At 35.5% G+C, this 22,665-nt stretch overlaps 1 protein-coding gene across 1 annotated transcript in view; it reads left to right on the top strand.

The window, feature by feature from the left end:
• Positions 1-17,571, top strand: part of TGFBI (transforming growth factor beta induced) — a 110,719-nt gene extending 93,148 nt beyond the window's left edge. The window contains exons 14-17 of the mRNA XM_053717197.1: positions 10,312-10,414; positions 12,324-12,400; positions 14,920-14,944; positions 16,916-17,571. Of these exons, the coding sequence (XP_053573172.1) occupies positions 10,312-10,414; positions 12,324-12,400; positions 14,920-14,944; positions 16,916-16,953 (243 nt within the window). The 3' untranslated portion in view covers positions 16,954-17,571. The remainder of the gene's footprint in view (positions 1-10,311; positions 10,415-12,323; positions 12,401-14,919; positions 14,945-16,915) is intronic.
• Positions 17,572-22,665: the final 5,094 nt, after the last annotated feature.

Genomic DNA, 22,665 nt, shown 5'->3' with positions numbered 1-22,665 from the left:
CGCATCGGCTGGAAGATGATGGCTCCGGAAGAAAGAAGATTGAAGATGCCGTTGATAGAAGACTTCAGCCGGATCATGGACCTCTTCAGCTCCCTCTTGGATGATGACTTCAGCCGGATCATGGACCTCTTCAGCTCCCGCTTGGATGATGACTTCAGCCGGATCATGGACCTCTTCAGCCCCCTGCTTGGGCTTGGATCAGGACATCGGAGGAGCTCTTCTGGATCGATCGGTGAACCTGGTATGGTGAAGACAAGGTAGGAAGATCTTCAGGGGCTTAGTGTTAGGTTTATTTAAGGGGGGTTTGGGTTAGATTAGGGGTATGTGGATGGTGGGTTGTAATGTTGGGGGGGGGGGTATTGTATGTTTTTTTTTACAGGCAAAAGAGCTGAATTCTTTGGAGCATGCCCCGCAAAGGGCCCTGTTCAGGGCTGGTAAGGTAAAAGAGCTTTGAACTTTAGTAATTTAGAATAGGGTAGGGCATTTTTTTATTTTGGGGGGCTTTGTTATTTTATTAGGGGGCTTAGAGTAGGTGTAATTAGTTTAAAATTGTTGTAATATTTTTCTGATGTTTGTAAATATTTTTTTATTTTTTGTAACTTAGTTCTTTTTTATTTTTTGTACTTTAGTTAGTTTATTTCATTGTAGTTATTTGTAGATATTGTATTTAATTAATGTATTGATAGTGTAGTGTTAGGTTTAATTGTAGGTATTTTATTTAATTAATTTATTTATAGTGTAGTGTTAGGTTTAATTGTAACTTAGGTTAGGATTTATTTTACAGCTAATTTTGTAATTATTTAACTATTTTAGCTATTAAATAGTTCTTAACTATTTAACAGCTATTGTACCTGGTTAAAATAAATACAAAGTTACCTGTAAAATAAAAATAAATCCTAAAATAGCTATAATATATTTATAATTTATATTGTAGCTATATTAGGATTTATTTTACAGGTAAGTATTTAGCTTTAAATAGGAAAAATTTATTTAATAAGAGTTAATTTATTTCGTTAGATTTAAATTAAATTTAACTTAGGGGGGTGTTAGTGTTAGACTTAGCTTTAGGGGTTAATACATTTATTAGAATAGCGGTGAGCTCCAGTCGGCAGATTAGGGGTTAATGTTTGAAGTTAGGTGTCGGCGATGTTAGGGAGGGCAGATTAGGGGTTAATACTATTTATTATTGGGTTAGTGAGGCGGATTAGGGGTTAATAACTTTATTATAATAGCGGTGCGGTCCGCTCGGCAGATTAGGGGTTAATAAGTGTAGGCAGGTGGAGGCGACATTGTGGGGGGCAGATTAGGGGTTAATAAATATAATATAGGGGTCGTCAGTGTTAGGGACAGCAGATTAGGGGTACATATCAATAATGTAAGTAGCGGCGGTTTACGGAGCGGCAGATTAGGGGTTAATAATAATATGCAGGGGTCAGCGATAGCGGGGGCAGCAGATTAGGGGTTAATAAGTGTAAGGTTAGGGGTGTTTAGACTCGGGGTACATGTTAGAGTGTTAGGTGCAGACGTAGGAAGTGTTTCCCCATAGCAAACAATGGGGCTGCGTTAGGAGCTGAACGCGGTTTTTTTGCAGGTGTTAGGTTTTTTTTCAGCTCAAACAGCCCCATTGTTTCCTATGGGGGAATCGTGCACGAGCACGTTTTTGAGGCTGGCCGCGTCCATAAGCAACTCTGGTATCGAGAGTTGAAGTTGCGTTAAATATGCTCTACGCTCCTTTTTTGGAGCCTAAAGCAGCCATTCTGTGGACTCTCAATACCAGAGTTATTTTAAAGGTGCGGCCAGAAAAAAGCCAGCGTTAGCTACGCGGGTCGTTACCGACAAAACTCTAAATCTAGCCGTTAGTTAGGTAACAAAATGTCCTATATTTGGATTGTGTAAACATATACAGCTATATTTTTATTTTATTTAAATTTTTTATGAAACCAGGAATAAACATGTCTGTTAAACACAGCATGAAAAGTGTTTGAAACGTTAATAATAATTTGTAAATATATCAGTTGGGCAAAATAAGCCTCTCAAAATACTAATAATTTCAAGAGTGTAATGTATAACATACTTTCCTCAAATAATCATTCAAAAACCCCAAACATAAGAGTTTTTTAATGGATTGGAATATGGTTTGTGACTGTTCTCATTGCATTGTGTATGGGAAGTCATTAGAAACCATTAAATGGAATTGAATAACCATCAAATATTTTGAGTTTGCGTTTTTAATTCTAGACCATTAGGAAATCTGTTTTTTAATATGTTTTTCTATTTATTTTCTTATCACAAACTGAAATCCTTTCAACAGCCTTGCTCTGTGTCAAAAACATCTTGGATTTTCACACATTTCTTTTTAAAATTTTAAGAGAAAAACACTAGCTCGCTGCTGAGTCCCATAACTCCTTAAAGTTACTTCAATTAAACAAGTACATGTACAATCAAAGTTTCAAGGCTGAGATGTATGAAAGAGAAGACAACATATATCACATCCATTAGTGTAATATCACAGCAATAAGAATCCAATATGAAAGCACACATACATTTTTTTCAACATGTACGCTGATTGGTAAGTATGCTCTGCTCGCTGTGTACGGGGCATACTTAACAATTCACGTTCATGAACATGCGCTGGGCTATGTTAAAGGTATGGTATAAACACCTATTGCTTTTGTGTAAAAATGACTGCCTGTCACACACCCCATACATAGTACAAAAGGTAAATTCTGTAGGGATTGCGACACAAGCACAATTTGTGACACAAAAATCAGATTTTAATGTCACTTTAAAATAATGTTAAAAAAATAACACAGCTTTCTCCTGTTGCAGTATGAATATATCTGCAAAAGGTCTATATAAAATTAATTTAACACAGTCTTCTTGTTTGCTAGTTTACAAGGTTTTGTAAACAAAGAGCAGTTCATGACTACTCCCCTTGAAAAAGCCTGAAGCATCCATTTTCTTAGTGTCCGATGATAAGACCAGTAAGGAACAAATGTACTAGGGCTTGTTGTCTGATATAAGAAAAAATTGTGTAAAATGTTGCTGGGTCAGTTAAATGTCACCATATTGGTAGCACTCTTTCTCACAGGTATTTTACAGTAAAATCAGGTAAATCTATTTATATTGCAATGGGTATCATTGGTAGCTTAGTGGGCAGCACTCCTTGGGAATCACATTTGTATTGAGGTTACAGAAATGTTTTAATTGATCCAGCCTCTTGTACTCTAGCCTTCACTATAGGTTACAGTATATTGACCATTATTTTTAGCAATGGAGTTCAGATAATGTTGGTATTAAAATAAAATTAAAGTCATTGTGAAGTGCAAAAAATACACAATGCTCTGGAAAGTAATCACTGACTAACCTGTGCCCACATATCTTTGTGATTTAAATTTATGTTTTCACCTTGTGTTCCAAATATTGCAAAATATTTTTATTTATAAATCTTTAAAAAAAAGCAATTAATGTAACATCAACAATACCTTTTCTGATTCATATCTCATAATTTGTTTTCTGCTAAAAGCCCTTTGCAGTTTTGAAATCCACATTATAGTTTATTGTCATCAGTGAATGTGATAATATCTAGGTTTTGCTGTCAAAATGCTGTCTAGAAGTAGAGTATTGTGCTATGCTAATAACTGAGCAAAATATATCAGTCTGCAACCTAATTATAGTGACAAAGAATAATTGCTTACATCCTTTTACTCACAAATGTCAGATTTTTTGTCTGTCAAACGGAGACACATTAAATTAATCATATTCCTTTTTTTTTTCGTCTAAAAGAGGACATTTTAAAATGTATTTGTTTTTGGATAACTGATGTTCCTTTGCTGAGGAAAGGGAAACTTTTTGTTTTCATGTTTGTAGGGCATGTTACTGTCAGATAAATTGAGTTGTGGGAGGTTTCTTTATTAGCCAATTGATCATTAATACCCAGACTAGCACTTTATGTTAGCTTTAATATCAAAATAAACAGCTTTAACCTAATCTTCCTATCATTAAAAAACCGTGCTACACATAGACATTTTAAGAGATTAATATGTATTTAAATTGTTTTAGAAAAACACTAATTAAATTCAATAATAATTTTACGCACACTAGTGTTTATATAATTCATACTGATTCAATATGTGAGAAATGAACCCAAGTTACCCAAGATCTACAACTAGTAGATTGTTTTTGGAGTTAACTCTTTTTAGGTTAGGATTTCCTTTCATTAAAGGGACACTGTAAACGGAAAACATGTATGTTTGAAAAAAAAAAAATACAAAGAGATGGTAAACTCTCCCCTTTTTAAAATCAGATCCGGAATGTTAGTGATATTTTAGATGGAGTTTCATTTGTCAGTTGTTAAGAAGATGCAATATAACTTACTTTTTAATACAGATATACATTTCAAATAACCAGCGCTCCGCTGCCCACTTCAAAGTCACTTTTTCTGTTAGCGAACACTTTGAATTGTTCTCCAATCAGCGCTCTCCCCATATGGCACTTTTGTTGTAGCTAGAGTGCTGATTGGAGAACAATTCAGACTGTTAGCTCACAGAAAAATTTACTTTTGAAGTGGGCAGCGGAGTACGGGGTATTTGAATTTTATATCTATATTAAAAAGTAAGTTATAATGCAACTTCATTACATCTGATGAATTAAACTCCATCTAAAATATCACTAGCATTCCTGATTTGATTTTAAAAGGAGAGAGTTTACATCACTTTAATTAGCATTTTTGTATTTATTAGGTATTCAAATGTTGCAGCTAATGTTAAAATTGAGAGTGAACTTGCCTGTATTGTCATTTCCTGTTATGAGCTGTATGACACTATAGTATTATTTTCAAAGGCCTAGATTTGGAGTTCGGCGGTAGCCGTCAAAACCAGCGTTAGAGGCTCCTAACGCTGGTTTTGGCCCCCCGCTGGTATTTGGAGTCAGTGATTAAAGGGTCTAACGCTCACTTTTCAGCCGCGACTTTTCCATACCGCAGATCCCCCTACGCCATTTGCGTATCCTATCTTTTCAATGGGATCTTTCTAACGCTGGTATTTAGAGTCGTTTCTGAAGTGAGCGTTAGAGCTCTAACGACAAAATTCCAGCCGCCTGAAAATAGCAGGAGTTAAGAGCTTTCTGGCTAATGCCGGTTCATAAAGCTCTTAACTACTGTACCCTAAAGTACACTAACACCCATAAACTACCTATGTACCCCTAAACCGAGCTCCCCCCACATCGCCGCCACTCGATTTAAATTTTTAACCCCTAATCTGCCGACCGCCACCTACGTTATACTTATGTACCCCTAATCTGCTGCCCCTAACCCCGCCGACCCCTGTATTACATTTATTAACCCCTAACCTGCCCCCCACAACGTCGCCGCCAGCTACTTAAAATAATTAACCCCTAATCTTCCGACCGCAAAGCGCCGCCACCTACGTTATCCTTATGTACCCCTAATCTGCTACCCCTAACACCGCCGACCCCTATATTATATTTATTAACCCCTAATCTGCCCCCCTCAACGTCGCCGACACCTGCCTACACTTATTAACCCCTAATCTGCCGAGCGGACCTGAGCGCTACTATAATAAAGTTATTAACCCCTAATCTGCCTCACTAACCCTATCATAAATAGTATTAACCCCTAATCTGCCCTCCCTAACATCGCCGACACCTAACTTCAATTATTAACCCCTAATCTGACGACCGGAGCTCACCGCTATTCTAATAAATTGATTAACCCCTAAAGCTAAGTCTAACCCTAACACTAACACCCCCCTAAGTTAAATATAATTTAAATCTAACGAAATTAATTAACTCTTATTAAATAAATTATTCCTATTTAAAGCTAAATACTTACCTGTAAAATAAATCCTAATATAGCTACACTATAAATTATAATTATATTATAGCTATTTTAGGATTAATATTTATTTTACAGGCAACTTGGTATTTATTTTAACTAGGTACAATAGCTATTAAATAGTTAAGAACTATTTAATAGCTACCTAGTTAAAATAATAACAAATTTACCTGTAAAATAAATCCTAACCTAAGATATAATTAAACCTAACACTACCCTATCAATAAATTAATTAAATAAACTACCTACAATTACCTACAATTAACCTAACACTACACTATCAATAAATTAATTAAACACAATTGCTACAAATAAATACAATTAAATAAACTAGCTAAAGTACAAAAAATAAAAAAGAACTAAGTTGCAAAAAATAATAAAATATTTACAAACATAAGAAAAATATTACAACAATTTTAAACTAATTACACCTACTCTAAGCCCCCTAATAAAATAACAAAGCCCCCCAAAATAAAAAATTCCCTACCCTATTCTAAATTAAAAAAGTTACAAGCTCTTTTACCTTACCAGCCCTGAACAGGGCCCTTTGCGGGGCATGCCCCAAGAATTTCAGCTCTTTTGCCTGTAAAAAAAAACATACCATACCCCCCCCCCAACATTACAACCCACCACCCACATACCCCTAATCTAACCCAAACCCCCCTTAAATAAACCTAACACTAAGCCCCTGAAGATCTTCCTACCTTGTCTTCACCATACCAGGTTCACCGATCCGTCCTGGCTCCAACATCTTCATCCAACCCAAGCGGGGGTTGGCGATCCATCATCCGGTGCTGAAGAGGTCCAGAAGAGGCTCCAAAGTCTTCCTCCTATCCGGCAAGAAGAGGACATCCGGACCGGCAAACATCTTCTCCAAGCGGTATCTTCAATCTTCTTCCATCCGGTGCGGAGCGGGTCCATCTTGAAGCAGGCAACGCGGATCCATCCTCTTCTTCCGTTGTCTCCCGATGAATGACTGTTCCTTTAAGGGACGTCATCCAAGATGGCGTCCCTCGAATTCCGATTGGCTGATAGGATTCTATCAGCCAATCGGAATTAAGGTAGGAATTTTCTGATTGGCTGATGGAATCAGCCAATCAGAATCAAGTTCAATCCGATTGGCTGATCCAATCAGCCAATCAGATTGAGCTCGCATTCTATTGGCTGTTCCGATCAGCCAATAGAATGCGAGCTCAATCTGATTGGCTGATTGGATCAGCCAATCGGATTGAACTTGATTCTGATTGGCTGATTCCATCAGCCAATCAGAAAATTCCTACCTTAATTCCGATTGGCTGATAGAATCCTATCAGCCAATCGGAATTCGAGGGACGCCATCTTGGATGACGTCCCTTAAAGGAACCGTCATTCGTCGGGAGACAACGGAAGAAGAGGATGGATCCGCGTCGCCTGCTTCAAGATGGACCCGCTCCGCACCGGATGGAAGAAGATTGAAGATGCCGCTTGGAGAAGATGTTTGCCGGTCCGGATGTCCTCTTCTTGCCGGATAGGAGGAAGACTTTGGAGCCTCTTCTGGACCTCTTCAGCACCGGATGATGGATCGCCAACCCCCGCTTGGGTTGGATGAAGATGTTGGAGCCAGGACGGATTGGTGAACCTGGTATGGTGAAGACAAGGTAGGAAGATCTTCAGGGGCTTAGTGTTAGGTTTATTTAAGGGGGGTTTGGGTTAGATTAGGGGTATGTGGGTGGTGGGTTGTAATGTTGGGGGGGGGTATGGTATGTTTTTTTTTACAGGCAAAAGAGCTGAAATCCTTGGGGCATGCCCCGCAAAGGGCCCTGTTCAGGGCTGGTAAGGTAAAAGAGCTTTGAACTTTTGTAATTTAGAATAGGGTAGGGAATTTTTTATTTTGGGGGGCTTTGTTATTTTATTAGGGGGCTTAGAGTAGGTGTAATTAGTTTAAAATTGTTGTAATATTTTTCTTATGTTTGTAAATATTTTATTATTTTTTGTAACTTAGTTCTTTTTTATTTTTTGTACTTTAGCTAGTTTATTTAATTGTATTTATTTGTAGCAATTGTGTTTAATTAATTTATTGATAGTGTAGTGTTAGGTTAATTGTAGGTAGTTTATTTAATTAATTTATTGATAGGGTAGTGTTAGGTTTAATTATATCTTAGGTTAGGATTTATTTTACAGGTAAATTTGTTATTATTTTAACTAGGTAACTATTTAATAGCTATTGTACCTGGTTAAAATAATTACAAAGTTGCCTGTAAAATAAATATTAATCCTAAAATAGCTATAATATAATTATAATTTATATTGTAGCTATATTAGGGTTTATTTTACAGGTAAGTATTTAGCTTTAAATAGGAATAAGTTATTTAATAAGAGTTAATTTATTTCGTTAGATTAAAATTATATTTAATTTAGGGGGGGTGTTAGTGTTAGGGTTAGACTTAGCTTTAGGGGTTAATACATTTATTATAGTAGCGGTGAGGTCTGCTCGGCAGATTAGGGGTTAATAATTGAAGGTAGGTGTCGGCGATGTTAGGGAGGGCAGATTAGGGGTTAATACTATTTATGATAGGGTTAGTGAGGCGGATTAGGGGTTAATAACTTTATTATAGTAGCGCTCAGGTCCGCTCGGCAGATTAGGAGTTAATAAGTGTAGGCAGGTGTCGGCGACGTTGAGGGGGGCAGATTAGGGGTTAATAAATATAATATAGGGGTCGGCGATGTTAGGGCAGCAGATTAGGGGTACATAGGGATAACGTAGGTTGCGGCGGTTTACGGAGCGGCAGATTAGGGGTTAAAAAAAATATGCAGGTGTCAGCGATAGCGGGGGCGGCAGATTAGGGGTTAATAAGTGTAAGGCTAGGGGTGTTTAGACTCGGGGTACATGTTAGAGTGTTAGGTGCAGACGTAGGAAGTGTTTCCCCATAGGAAACAATGGGGCTGCGTTAGGAGCTGAACGCTGCTTTTTTGCAGGTGTTAGGTTTTTTTTAGCTCAAACAGCCCCATTGTTTCCTATGGGAGAATCGTGCACGAGCACGTTTTTGAGGCCGGCCGCGTCCGTAAGCAACTCTGGTATCGAGAGTTGCATTTGCGGTAAAAATGCTCTACACTCCTTTTTTGGAGCCTAACGCAGCATTTGTTTAAACTCTCGATACCAGAGTTAAATTTATGGTGCGGCCAGAAAAAAGCCCGCGGAGCGTTAACAGCCCTTTTACCGCCGAACTCCAAATCTAGGCCCTAGACTCCCTAACCAACTGTAGTACATGTATAGAGACAACTACTCAGGCACCCCTGGCTGTGGAAGTACTAGCTGTGCACAGTGTATTGTGTGCAGCATAGAAAGTAGCAGTTTTCTGTCTTACTTTAGCAGAAGTAAAACTTGTTATGGAAAGTTAGTTTAGGCAGCTAAAACAACTTGTAATGGAGAAGTTTAAGAAATGTAAGTTTCAGCTGCCCTCACTGTAGAGACTAGTTTGTTGCCAAGGTAACTCAGGCTGTGCAGGAATTGTAATCAACCACACAGCGTGTCTATGAGGGCAGGGGGGCAGCTTCTGCTTTATTTATTGTTTGGCTGTAATAGTATTAGATGTGCAAAGTATACTGCACACTTCAAAGACAAAAACAAAGCAGAAATAAAGTGTAGGGACATAAAAAATGAAGCAGAAGCTGCCATGACAGGTTTTATTTCTGCTAAAGTAAGAAAACTGTCACTTTCTATGGTGCACGACTGCATACAATGTGCACAGCTAGTGCTGCCTGATCGCTCTATACATGGGCTACAGCTGGTTAGGAAGTGGAGCTGTGTTGAGAAGAAACAATACTATCGATTCACAACTTTAACTGCAAAAAATGTAACACATATATATTACAAAAACACTATGTAGGTAATTATTTTTTCAAATATTGTACTTTGTTTTTTGACTACAGTGTCCCTTTAAATTAACCATTGGACTCTCCTTTCTGCCTAAGTGTTATAATTAATAATAATTATTTTTTTAATTCTAGGCCTCAACTTTGAATGACTTGGTATCTGTTAGTATACAACAAACTAAAATTCAGTATTTACTGTTCTCAAAATAATCATGTTGGGTCTATAACTTTTCATCTTTAATAACATTTATTAATAATCCAAATATGGGGGATACATCCCTGTGTCTTTCTGCCTCATTACCCTCAACTTTAAAACTATAAGGACATCAAATAAATACTTATGACATATAACATTTACAGTATAAACTAATAAGTCTTAATTGTCAATGTGTCTCTCATGTCACCTTCACAGAATATTATTGTGATTTAAAAATAAACATTAATAATTATTCACTAAGGACGAGAAAGGAGGAAGATGCTGAGGATTACCTACTCTATGTTTGTTATAATTACCTTTATTAAATATCTGTGTAGCAAATAAGATTGATTTTGGAATGTTATTGATATTTGATTTGATGACAAATTATATTTACTATGTATTGCAGAAAAATGCCACACTAAATGTCAACAAAGAACCTGTTTCTGATGCAGATATAATGGCAACAAATGGTGTTATTCATGCTATTAACACTGTGCTCCTACCACCAGGTATATTTATAACATTGTAAACTGTTTTATTTAACAAACTATTCTCTGACATATTTTTCAGGTTATTGATATTCACTAAAATCCAAAAACCATGCATACATATTTATTTTTGTTTTGTTTTATTCTGAATGACATATTATGCAAAAGGAGCAAATATTTTCAAGTATTCTGTTTTAGATATAGCACATAAGTAAGTTTGCTAACTCACGCCAATATGGCAATAGATAGCTATTTGATCTCTAAATGTTCCAGAGCTACGATAAATATGTGGAATTTGGCACCTGTTATGAGTTTACTAAAGTGTGGAGCATCTGTACTATGTCTACTGGTTGAATTCAAATGAAGGTATAATTTTACTTCAAAACACATTTTAGATGACAATTGCTGTCTGAATAGTATTTTTAAAGTGTGGCATTATAAGATATTTTAGTATCTGCTTTGTTTTACTTATAAACTATTGTGACAAACCCCATTATTGGGAGATCTAAAGGCTTTTAGTTATATATATATATATATATATATATATATCACTATTATTGTAAATAATTTGCATCAAAATGTGAATATTAGAATTTCATTATGATTTCCTTGGGACTATGTTTAAAGCGCTGCAGAATCTGTTGGCGCTCTACAAATACCTGATAATATTAATAATAATAATAATTTCCCACTTGTGAAATTTCTCAATACAGTATTTATGTATTTTCTCAAAAAGCTTTCAATATCTGTCCTTTTATTCACACTAAAAACATCTTCACAGCTAAAAATGACATTCCTAGAAGTTTTACATTTATCATTTGTGAATTGTGTTTTAAATTACTTTATGTCTTTGTTTTAAGCAAAAAGCATGTGCTAGGTGGAATATTTGGATATAGTTTGAGAACACCTTTCCTTTTGTGCCTAGCACAAAGCAAATTAGGAGGATTCTGTCATTTTACACAAAAACACAGAGGAAAACTCCATAAAAATGTAGATTTTATTTGCTGTAGTGGATCAATAGCTTTACATATATTGTTGTTGATTGATCTATTTTAATAAGAATTTCTCTGAACTCAAAATGTCTGAAATATCTTTAATCTTTAAAAAATGTGTGCCTTTTGGCAAGCATAATGCTTTTTCTCACTTGTGTTAATAAAGTTTTTAGTCCAAGTCCTTTTGATAAACTTTTTTATTCTTTAATATAGAGTATAATTTTTTTATTTTTTTTATATAGAGAGATAGTATATAGCCCTGCTTTGCCCACAAAAAGGTTTTATTTGCACTTTATGAGCATACCCATTGAAAAGCTTTTTATGTCCTTTGCTTTTGGCCAATTATAGGATATAAATGAGCTCCTACACTAATCAAGCAATAATGGTTTATGAGGGTTGCAGGTTTGGGGTTGTGCATCCTGCACTCAATTCTTTTTGGATTGTTACAGGAAATGTTGTCAGAATATACAAAAAAAAAAGTTAGTTTACAAAGGTTTTGGGTTTTGCTTTTTTGCTTTGCATTAATAAGTATTATATAATTAGTTATATTTATATTTAAAGTTTAACTACATTTTCTGTGTTCTCACTTTATAAACCCTGCATTACTCGTCCAAATTCAAATGTGAAATATTTATTTTTAAATGATGTATGAGATGTAGTCTTTCAGGTATTAATTGGATATAATGAGAAAAATGTGCTATCACTTTAGTTTATTTTTGTTATTATTTTTAATATATGGACATTTACTACCAACTGATTGATTCATATAAATGTTATAAAACTGTATATAAAACTGTATATAAAACATATAAAACTGCATTGAACCATGCAAATTCTTAAAACTAGACTTGCTAGACTTGACCATAACTGGAATGGCAAAATATTAGCTACATTTATATTTACATTATATTAAGTTCATATATTTCCAAATTTTCTAGGCAAAGCACCAGAAAGAGGAGATTTAATGTCAGATTCTGGGCTTGATATCCTGAGGCAAGCATCTGCATATTCCAAGGTAAATTAAATGCTGAATACAGCAACTTGTGGTAAACACATTGGATGATATGCATTTTTATTATTACATACAAAAATTGTGCATTTAACAGCACAGTAAAAAGCTTGTAATTACAAGATATGTAGGTTGTCTTTCTATAGAATAGCATATCAGCCAAGTCTAAACAATTTTTAAACAAATTAACATCATGTCTTCTGCAATTGTTTTCCAATAACCAATCTCTACCCACCACAATTGTTTTGTTAGCATCAAATTAATTAAAGAATGATATGTAGCAGGTTTAACTTTAATAAATCTGCTGTGTGCTTTATCAGTTCAGCTAAATTACATGGAATGGGAGGCTAAATAAATAATAAAAGTAAAGTGCAAAGTTGTCTTACTATTTGTAACTAAAGTTTTTTATAGTAAAATCTCAAGCTGTTTACACTCCCTTTAATGACTAGGGATTCATATACATATTTTATTTACAAATATTGGTTTCCATCCATGCAGATTTTTAGATCACAATTCTAAAAGGGTAGAAATGTAGGAATTTAATTAATGAAATTATCAGTACAAAATTAGGAGGCATAATCTATTACTGCAGAAAATGTTTGTAAAAGGACCATTGCACATAGTACAATTGAATAACCAAGTGTATAATAAACACAAGGCAGTAGCTTTTACTCTGAATTTTAAATGAGTAGTAGATTTTTTTTTCTGACAAATTTTAAAAATGACTTCAATTTGCCATCACCTTCTACCATGTGACAGCCATCAGCCAATCAAAAACTCATATTTATACATTGATGTTTTGCTCAAGCTTAGTAGTAGCTGGTGCCTTAGAAAGTGTGCATATAAAAGATTGTGTACAATTTGTTAATGGAAGTATATTGAAAGGTTGCTTAAAACCAAATGCTCTATCTGAATCATGAAAGTTTAATTTTGACTTTAGTGTCCCTTTAAAAAGCTATCAAGAGAAATAACTACTGTTGTAGTATTCATTTTATTACATTTAGCATATTAGAACTTAGTGAATTAATAATTGATATAGATCATAATATTATTTAACATCAAAATAATCTTCCTAAATGCTAAATGTATTGAATTTTGCAATAAAATTGCCCCTGTAGAAAATTTTAACAAATGTACTCATTCATGGTGTTAAACTGACAGAGTAGTGAGCTGCTTCATAAACCTAACTTGATGTTTTAACCTTATTTAACCTTTTAACGCCGTTATGCCGTTCTATTCCGTCATAATTACACTGGGCTTTAAAGCCATTATGACGGAATAGAACGTCATAGCCAATGGAAGCCTGAAGCCTACTGTGCTTCTCAGATTTGATCGCAGTCTGGAGGGCATTCCTAGGGTTATAGGGACGCCCCCCAGACCCGATCCAATAATTGAAATCTCGCGATCATTTGCACGATCGCAAGATTTCAATTTGTCTACATTGGAACAGTTGTTCCGATGTAGACACTTTAACCCCGTCAGGAAAGGGTTAAAACATTTTTTTTTAATTATAGACCTTTATTTACACTGCAAAATTAATTATCCAATTTGCCAATTTATAAGCTGCTTAGTTTAACAGATGTGCACAGATTTCAGTATACAAGGAAAATGTGTTTTCCAGCCCTGACATCTTATTCATTAAATAAAATCTATTTGCTCTGCAAACATTTATTTACTTTGGCACAGAGTATATTTATATACTTAAAAAATAAGGTGACATGACCTGTGTTTACAAAGCAGTGCTTCTTAGCAAAGTATTTTGTAAAATGTGGCAGATAAACATATTGGTGCTAAATCTGTAAAGAAGGTCAGTATTCACTCTTGCATTGTTATCAGACTATAAAAATGTCAGTTCTTTTGTTAGATTTTTATAGCTCTTTAAATGTTCATTGTAAAACATTTCCTTTTTTTCATCTTACACATACATTCCCATGATTGATTTATTGTGATACTGCAAATATTTACTACAAAGCCGTATTTTATTGGTCATAAAAATGATCTTGTTATAGGGACATTAAACCCAACATTACTTTTGTAATTTGGAATGGAGCAAATTATTAATTATCATGTTTGGTTTGTTATCATGGTATTTTTTGTCGAAGAGCAAACTGAGATAGGTGGTATGCGTGAATGTAACTGGAGCACCGCATAGCAGCAAACACTGCTGCCATCTAGTGTTCTGCAAATGTATAATATTGTTAACACAACTCTTGCAAAACTTCTGCCATATAGTGCTCTTGACACGTGCACACTCATGAGCCTGACTAACTTGTTTTTCAACAAAGGATAACAAGTAGAACAAAGTAAATTGGATAATAGCAGTAAATTGCATGTTTTATCTAAATCATTGTCCTTTTAAATTAACAAGGTAATATATTGGGCAAATGATTGTTAGAAAGTCTGCACAGTCAAACAAATTGGAAAAACACATTTTCTAATACCTGCCATTATTTTTTCTATTACCTGCTCATTTTTGTTTTGTTTTGTTTATTGAGCTCTAAATATGTATTTTTTTTCTTTTTCAGATTTCCCAAAGAAGAGCTCGATTAGGTATGTTAAAATCTTTGCTACTGTTTTATTATTAATTTTACTTTAATTTTCATGCTTCAAATAGACGCATATTCTAATTATTGTTATGGAACATTTTTTGAGACAAAGTTAGTGACAATTCATTGTAGATTAGAACAACCAAGAACATATTAATATTACTGTATGAGCTGTTTATCTATCAACTTGTAACTTAACAGTTCACATGTGACTTAAAGGGACACTGAACCCAAATTTTCTTTTGTGATTCAGATAGAGCATGCAATTTTAAGCAACTTTTTAATTTACTCCTATTAGCAAATGTTCTTCATTCTCTTGGTATCTTTATTTGAAAAGCAAGAATGTAAGTTTAAATGCCGGCCCATTTTGGTGAACAACCTGGGTAGTTCTTGCTGATTGGTGGATACATTCATCCACCAATAAACAAGTGCTGTCCAAGGTTCTGGAGTTTCTTTTTCAAATAAAGATAGCAAGAGAACAAAGACAAATTGATAATAGGAGTAAATTAAAAAGTTGCTTAAAATTGCATGCTCTATCTGAATCACGAAAGAAAAAAATTTGGGTTTAGTGTCCCTTTAAATCCTGAGGCTAAAAAAATGTCCTAAACTTTCATGTTCACAGTACACAGTAATTACTAACAATAAAGTCAAAATTACACAAGGAACTTTCCTATGAACCATGTATTAGGATATCTAGGTCTGTCAGTGTAAACTCCTTATTTTTTTTATACCTGCTTTTAATAATCTGTCTCAAACTGTTTTAAAGTGGCATTAAACTTTCACATCTATCTATCTATCTATCTATCTATCTATCTATCTGTCTTTGTCCCTGACAACACATAACCACAATACATTTTATCTACCTCATATAATTATTCCTATACGACACTAATTTTAATTTTACTTGTTACACCCCTCCCACGCTGCAATTTACCCTAATTGTGACCTAACTCCTCACCATAATTAATATTTTAACTGCCAGGCTCTACAACACCTAAAATCCAAATCACAGCATCTTGAAATGTCTCACCGCCCCTTGGGTATTGCTACTATCCACACAACCTCAAGGCAAAAATTGTGACCCTCCCCAAAAATTCCAAAACACAGTCCAAGGGAGCCCATCACTCAAAATGGACCTGTCCAAAGGGCCCATAAAACGCAGAAACAATCCATTCTTTTAGGAAACTTCTGTATTTAAAATGACCCTCTGAAGGGAACCCCAAGAGCCACATATATTACTCAATCACCCCCTAATAACATCCCCAGCATTCAAAAATAAATCCAGGGGTATTCTGGCACCTATAAATAATATCATGTAAGTGATTGTAAAGGGATTATCAGTAGCCATAAAGGAAACACCCACAGTGCTCAGAATGAATACCCTACAGAATTCAAAACACATTCAAGTAATTCCATGCAAGGAATCCCTATTGCCATTAAAGAACCCCAGATTACACCCAAAACCTTTTAAGGTATTCTCTAAGGAACTCCCTTACAATCAGGAGAAAGCCATCACAAACCAACGTATTACCCCAAATTAACCTTCTGTATATATCTCTTTATATATAAGACCCTCTATTGAATTCAGGGTACATAACTGCTCCATGCAAAGATATTCTCAAAATGCAATTCCTACCTTGAATTCTTGATCCAGTGATCTATTCAAGCTTCATGGAATTCCACATCTTCAAACGAACTTCAGACTCTTACAGCCTTAGATGCCCTTCAATGTAATCTAATCTGCAGTGTTTCTTTGTACCAATAGAGACTATTAGAGAAAAATCTGTTTTCTTTATAAAAATGTTGAAGATCCTTTTATGGTTAATTATTTGTCATTGTTACTTACTATGTTGTTGTATTTCATTGGATATTTTTTTATAGAATATTTTATATGCTCTTACACTGTATGGTACCTTGAAGATTCTCATGTTATAGCACTTTTTGTTAATTATTGTTTGTTTTTTCTCTTTTACAGCTCCCAATTCCAAGTTAATTTCTAGACAGAGGCAATAATCACAACAACTTTGAGGTTTAAAGTGACTGCCACCATTCGTGCCTTTTTATTTTTTATGAGAAGAGTAATGCATTGTCTTTGCATATTCACTGTTTTTCATCTACAAATGTAAAAATACCCAACCAACTTGCGACCCTGTTTGTTATTGACTTTGTCTTAGATACATGCTAATCATAAAAAAGCATGCTTAGATCTTATCCAAATGTTTGTTTGTTTTTAAATAAGAGTCCATGTGTTATGAAAATTTACATTCAAGAAAATAGTAATGGCATAATGTGACAATAGTTGACTTGAATTTTTTGTTTTCTCCACATTTTGCTTTTAATGTTTTTAATAAAATATTGAATTAACAGTCTATGTTAAGAAACTTGCAATTTCAACATTATTGTGCCTTTTTGTTTTAATATACTCAGTTCATTTTAAAGGTGGAAAAAATCGTTCACTTATAAATATATAATATAAAGATGCAATTTTTTTTCCCTTTTATTACAAATAGTTGGATTGTAGAGACATAACATTGTTCTAATAGCAAAATGTTCTGTTTATAATATCAGATGGCATTGTTTTCATGAATTAAGAACAAGTTTATCATGATCAATAAATTTGGCAATTTCCTATCTGTGTTTTCCTTAATCTTTTAAGTAGTGATAAATCAGGTACAACAAAACAAAACAAAAACACTTCACCAGTTATGAACAGCAAGTATGGAACATTATCTTAGCACAGGGCATATAGGGGAACTGCAGCATTACATGTTGTGTGGCTTGGTAAGTGACAGCTAGCACTCCATAGTGACTTGCACTTGAAGCTAAATGAGTGATCTTGTAGCTTGAAAACATAAAGGGCATGCTATTTTGAATTTGTTGCTATTGCAATATAATATAATTTTACCACACTGACAAAAAATATTATTCAAAGTATAAATTAGTATAAAAATGTTTATTTTTTCCTAAAAGGAGCAGCAATGCATTACTGGGAGCTAGCTGCTGATTAGTGGCTGCTCAAATATGAGTATTGTCATTGGCTAACCTGATGTGTTCAGCTAGCTCCCCTCAGTGCATTGCTGTTTTTTAACAAAGGATACCAAGAAAGTAAAGCAAATTTGAAAATAGAAGTAAATGAGAAAGTTGTTTAAAACTGCATGTTCTATCTGAATCACTAAAGAAAAATGGTGGGTTTCATGTCCCTTTAATGAAACAAATGTAAATGTTCCTTGAATATTCAGTATTTTTTTCATCTTAAACAAACAAATACTGAATAGTTCAGCAGATGAATATTCTGAATAACGATTCTTTCTGGAAGCACCTTTTTGCATTTATTACCACAGCAAGTCTTTGTGAATCTTTGTGAAGCCTTCTCTACTAAAGGGACAGTACATCCTACATTTTCTAACCTTTCATTTGTTCCCAATTATCTATTCTACCTGCTGGAGTGTATTACATTATTTACAAATTTACTTTTATTTCGTCATTTGAAATAGATGATTTTGTTTGTGGTTTATCTACCTTTACTGAAAGTTTGTATACTAAAGTATTGGCTATAGAAAAGCCGTGCAAACATAGCCAGCAGAAGAAATCACACCCCCAGTGGGAGTTAGAAGAAATAAGTAATACAATGTTAATTTTCAATTGTTCTCTCTTAAGGGCCTGATTCTAAAAAGGTCTCTGGGCTGGTGAGATTCTATAAGACTACACTGCAGTCCTTCTATTTCCCTTGTGTAGTTATATAAAGCCACTTTTGAAAACAGGCTGTCTCGCTAAGGGGCATATACCGCATTTTCGTATGGAAAGGTGATGCATACATTACAAAATTGCACAATTAAATTTGTAATTTAAAAATCATACAAAACAAATAATTGATCCATTCACCCAAAATAAGCTGGAATTAATGGTATTGTTTTTTTTTTTTTTTTAAATTCGTTTTTATTAAAGGAATCAAGCGCTTACAACATCTTTACAATAGTCATTACATGTATAGACAGTGATTTCCTCGAATGAACAATTATGCAGTGATACAACAGTCTGGATTCCATTTCACAAGTGTGAACAGTTCAGTATGAGCAATTAAAAGTCATTGCCGAGGTGGTATGTCGCAGAAGTAATGTTCATAGTTCAGGTTTCAGCTCAAAGTTGCGCACTTCACTCCTTAAAACATTTTAATTTTAAACATTTAAAAAAACATTGAACACATGTAAAATAACTATCTATATAAATTTGACCAAGTTTCTTAGGCAATTTGACTGTGAATCTTTCCATTTTCAATAAAGAATAAGGAGTAGCTGAAGAGGGTGAGAGGGTGGGAGGAGGAGGAGGGGAGAGAGAAAAAAAAAAAAAAAAAAAAAAATGAAGTGTGTGTGGTAATCTGGGTTGAATATTCGGCTTGAGTCCCTTCCCTTCCCTTTAGAATAACATCACTTCCAAGGGTTCTCGGCTTTGTGTGTTCTGCCCTATGTGTTCTGCCCCTTCACCCAGTGTCATGAGTTGCATTGTTTCCAAGTGAGCAAAAGGTTTCAGCACCTGATTTCGAATGTCTGGGTCAAGTGAGTCTAGAAATGCCCCCCATTTTTTCAAGAAGGGGCGCAGTCTATGTTTTGTATCAAGTCGAACATCATATTGTTCCACAAAAAGTTGTTTAAGCAGTAGGTGTTTCAGTTGTGCTATTGTCGGAGCTTGTCTAATTAGCCATCTTGCAAGAATACATTGTCTAGCCAGGATAGTATATAATGTGAGGAATTTGTGTAACCTTTTGTGTGGGTTTTCCCATTTCAGCATGAAAATTTCTGCTTCTGTGAATTCTACGTCCACTTGCAGTGTAATTTTAAGCCAATATTGACATTGACTCCAGAACCTCCTTATCTTCGGGCAAGTGTAAAAATAGTGATGGAATGATGGGGTCGCAGCGCCACATTTAACACATCTATCCTGGATTGAGCTATTCCACTTCGATAGTCTATGGGGCGTGATGTAGTCCATGTGTAGGATCCTGACCTGTGCTTCTCTGTGTGATACTGCCATTGTTGCTTGCTGTGTGTGTTCTAGGCTCACCCTGACATCTTGTGTCGTCACTACTGTTAAACAGATATTATTATACCTAATTGATATGTCCTCTAGGATCTGTGACTCTTTTTGTTGTATCAGGCGGGTGTATATATGAGAAAGAGAGAAGGACCCTGCTCTAAATAGTGTTTGGGAAACTGCAAAGGGTGACGCATCCCAAAATCCCACATTCGAGGATTGCAATGAAGTAATATAGTGGCGTAGCTGTAAGTAGGCGTAGAAGTGTTTATTTGGGATTGAGTATTTAGTTCTTAAATCTTGGAATGACCGTACCGCGTGGTGTAAGGGATCCAGGACATCTCCGACCAGCGTTAGGCCAGATTTATTCCAGATTCGGAATGGTTCCTGATCATTCCCCGCAGGGAAGTCTGGATTTCCAATTATTGGGATGAATTTTGGTGAGGGTATATCGGCTTTTAGGTGTTTATGGATTCCTTGCCAGGCCCTAAGAGGGTCTGTGTAGAGTATGTTATTATATATCTCTGGCGGGATCGTTTTTTGGTCTCCATAGGGTAGGTAGGACAGTGCCATAGGAGCCACCACTGCCCTTTCAAGGCTGGCATCACAGAAATGTTCTGTGTTCAGCTGCCAGTCTATGACAAGACGGGCCAATGTCGCCCAGTTATACAGTCTAAGATTCGGAAGGCCTAGCCCTCCCGCTGAGCATGGAAGCTGAAGCTTCTCCATTGCTATTCTCGGTTTGCCTTTTTTCCAAATGAACTGAGATATTGCTCGGTTAAGCGACTGTGTATCTGCTTTGGTCATGAGGAATGGCAGCATAAGCAAGGGATAGAGTATCTTGGGCAACATTGTCATCTTGATCAGGTTGACCCTGCCTGACAGTCCCAGAGGGAGATTAAGCCAATTGGATAGTTGTGATATGATTTGGGCACTTTTTTCCGAAATGTTCAATTTGTAGATGCTTGAGGGGTCCCTATGTAGGTGTATGTGTATGTGTATGTATATACCTAGGAATTAATGGTATTGTTATGGTTCATCAAAAAACGTTACAAAATTGATCACCAAAAATCGTGTGTTATCATAAACAAAAATTTTTTAGAGGTGCAAAAGACCTATTGTACACTCACTGGCCACTTTATTGGGCACACCTGTTCAATTGCTTGGTAACACAAATTGCTAATCAGATAATCACATGGGAGCAACTCAATGCATTTAGGCATCTAGACGTGGTGAAGATGACTTGCTGAAGTTCAAACTGAGCATCAGAATGGGGAAAAAGGGGGATTTAAGTGACTTTTAATGTGGCATGGTTGTTGGTGCCAGACGTGCTGGTCTGAGTATTTCCATAACTGCTGATCTACTGGGATTTTCAAGCACAACCATCTCTAGGGTTTATAGAGAATGGTCCGAAAAAGAGAAAATATCCAGTAAGCGGCAGTTTTGTGGACGAAAAATGCCTTGTTGAGGTCAGAGGAGAATGGACAGACTGGTTCGAGATGATAGAAAGGCAACAGTAACTCAAAAACCATCTCTGAATGCACAACACGTCGAACCTTAAAGCAGATGGGCTGCAGTAGTAGAAGAAACACCGGGTGCCACTCCTGTCAGCTAAGAACAGGAAACTGAGGCTACAATTTGCACAGGCTCACCAAATGTGGACAATAGAAGATTGGAAAAACGTTGCCTGGTCTGATGAGTCTCGATCTCAGCTGCGATATTCAGAAGATAGGGTCATAATTTGGTGTAAACAACATGAAAGCATGGATCCATCCTGCCTAGTATCAACAGTTCAGGCTAGTGGTGATGGTGTAATGTTGTGGGGGATATTTTCTTGGTAAACTTTGGACCCGTTAGTACCAATTGAGCCTTGTTTAAATGCCACAGCATACCTGACTATTGTTGCTGACCATGTCCATCTATTTATGACTACATTGTCCCCATCTTCTGATGGCTACTTCCAGCAGGATAATGCATCATGTCACAAAGCTCAAATAATTTCAAACTGGTTTCTTGACCATGAAAATGAGTTCACTGAACTTCAATGGCCTCCACAGTCACCAGATCTTAATCCAATAGAGCACCTTTGGGATGTGGTGGAACAGGAGATTTGCATCATGGATGTGCAGCCGACAACTCTGCAGCAACTGTGTGATGCTATCATGTCAATATGGGTCAAAATATCTGTGGAATGTTTCCAACACCTTGTTGAATCTATGCCATGAAAAATTAAGGCAGTTCTGAAGGCAAAAGGGTGTCCAAGCCAGTACTAGCAAGGTGTACCTAATAAAGTGGCCGGTGAGTGTATATGTCAATTGCAGTTGGATTCCTAGTTTTGATCTTGATAACAAGTACTTAACAACCAAAAACACATTTTTGATAACTTTACTATTTAAAACTTGTGTGCAGCTGTGAACTTTTAGTAGCAAAATGTATCTTGGATTGTAATCATTTGAAAAACACACTTTCCGTATTGGCCAGGAGCTGTTATCAGAAAAGATTGAAATCAACTATCTGTACTGTCCTTATAATAAGTTCAGATAAGGTTGATTTCAGGAAACTGAAAAAACACTAATGGCACTATGAAGGGTATGTTCAGAAATTACCTCATATAATTTACTTCTGTTGTGATATTCAATTGATCTTAATATTGTATTACAGATGGTATTAATGTCGAGGTGGCAGTGCTATGTACTT

The sequence above is a fragment of the Bombina bombina genome, chromosome 6, assembly GCF_027579735.1.
Source record: "Bombina bombina isolate aBomBom1 chromosome 6, aBomBom1.pri, whole genome shotgun sequence".
NCBI lineage: Eukaryota > Metazoa > Chordata > Amphibia > Anura > Bombinatoridae > Bombina > Bombina bombina.
Note: the sequence above shows the minus strand (reverse complement) of the source record. Positions and strands in the feature narration are given on the sequence as shown.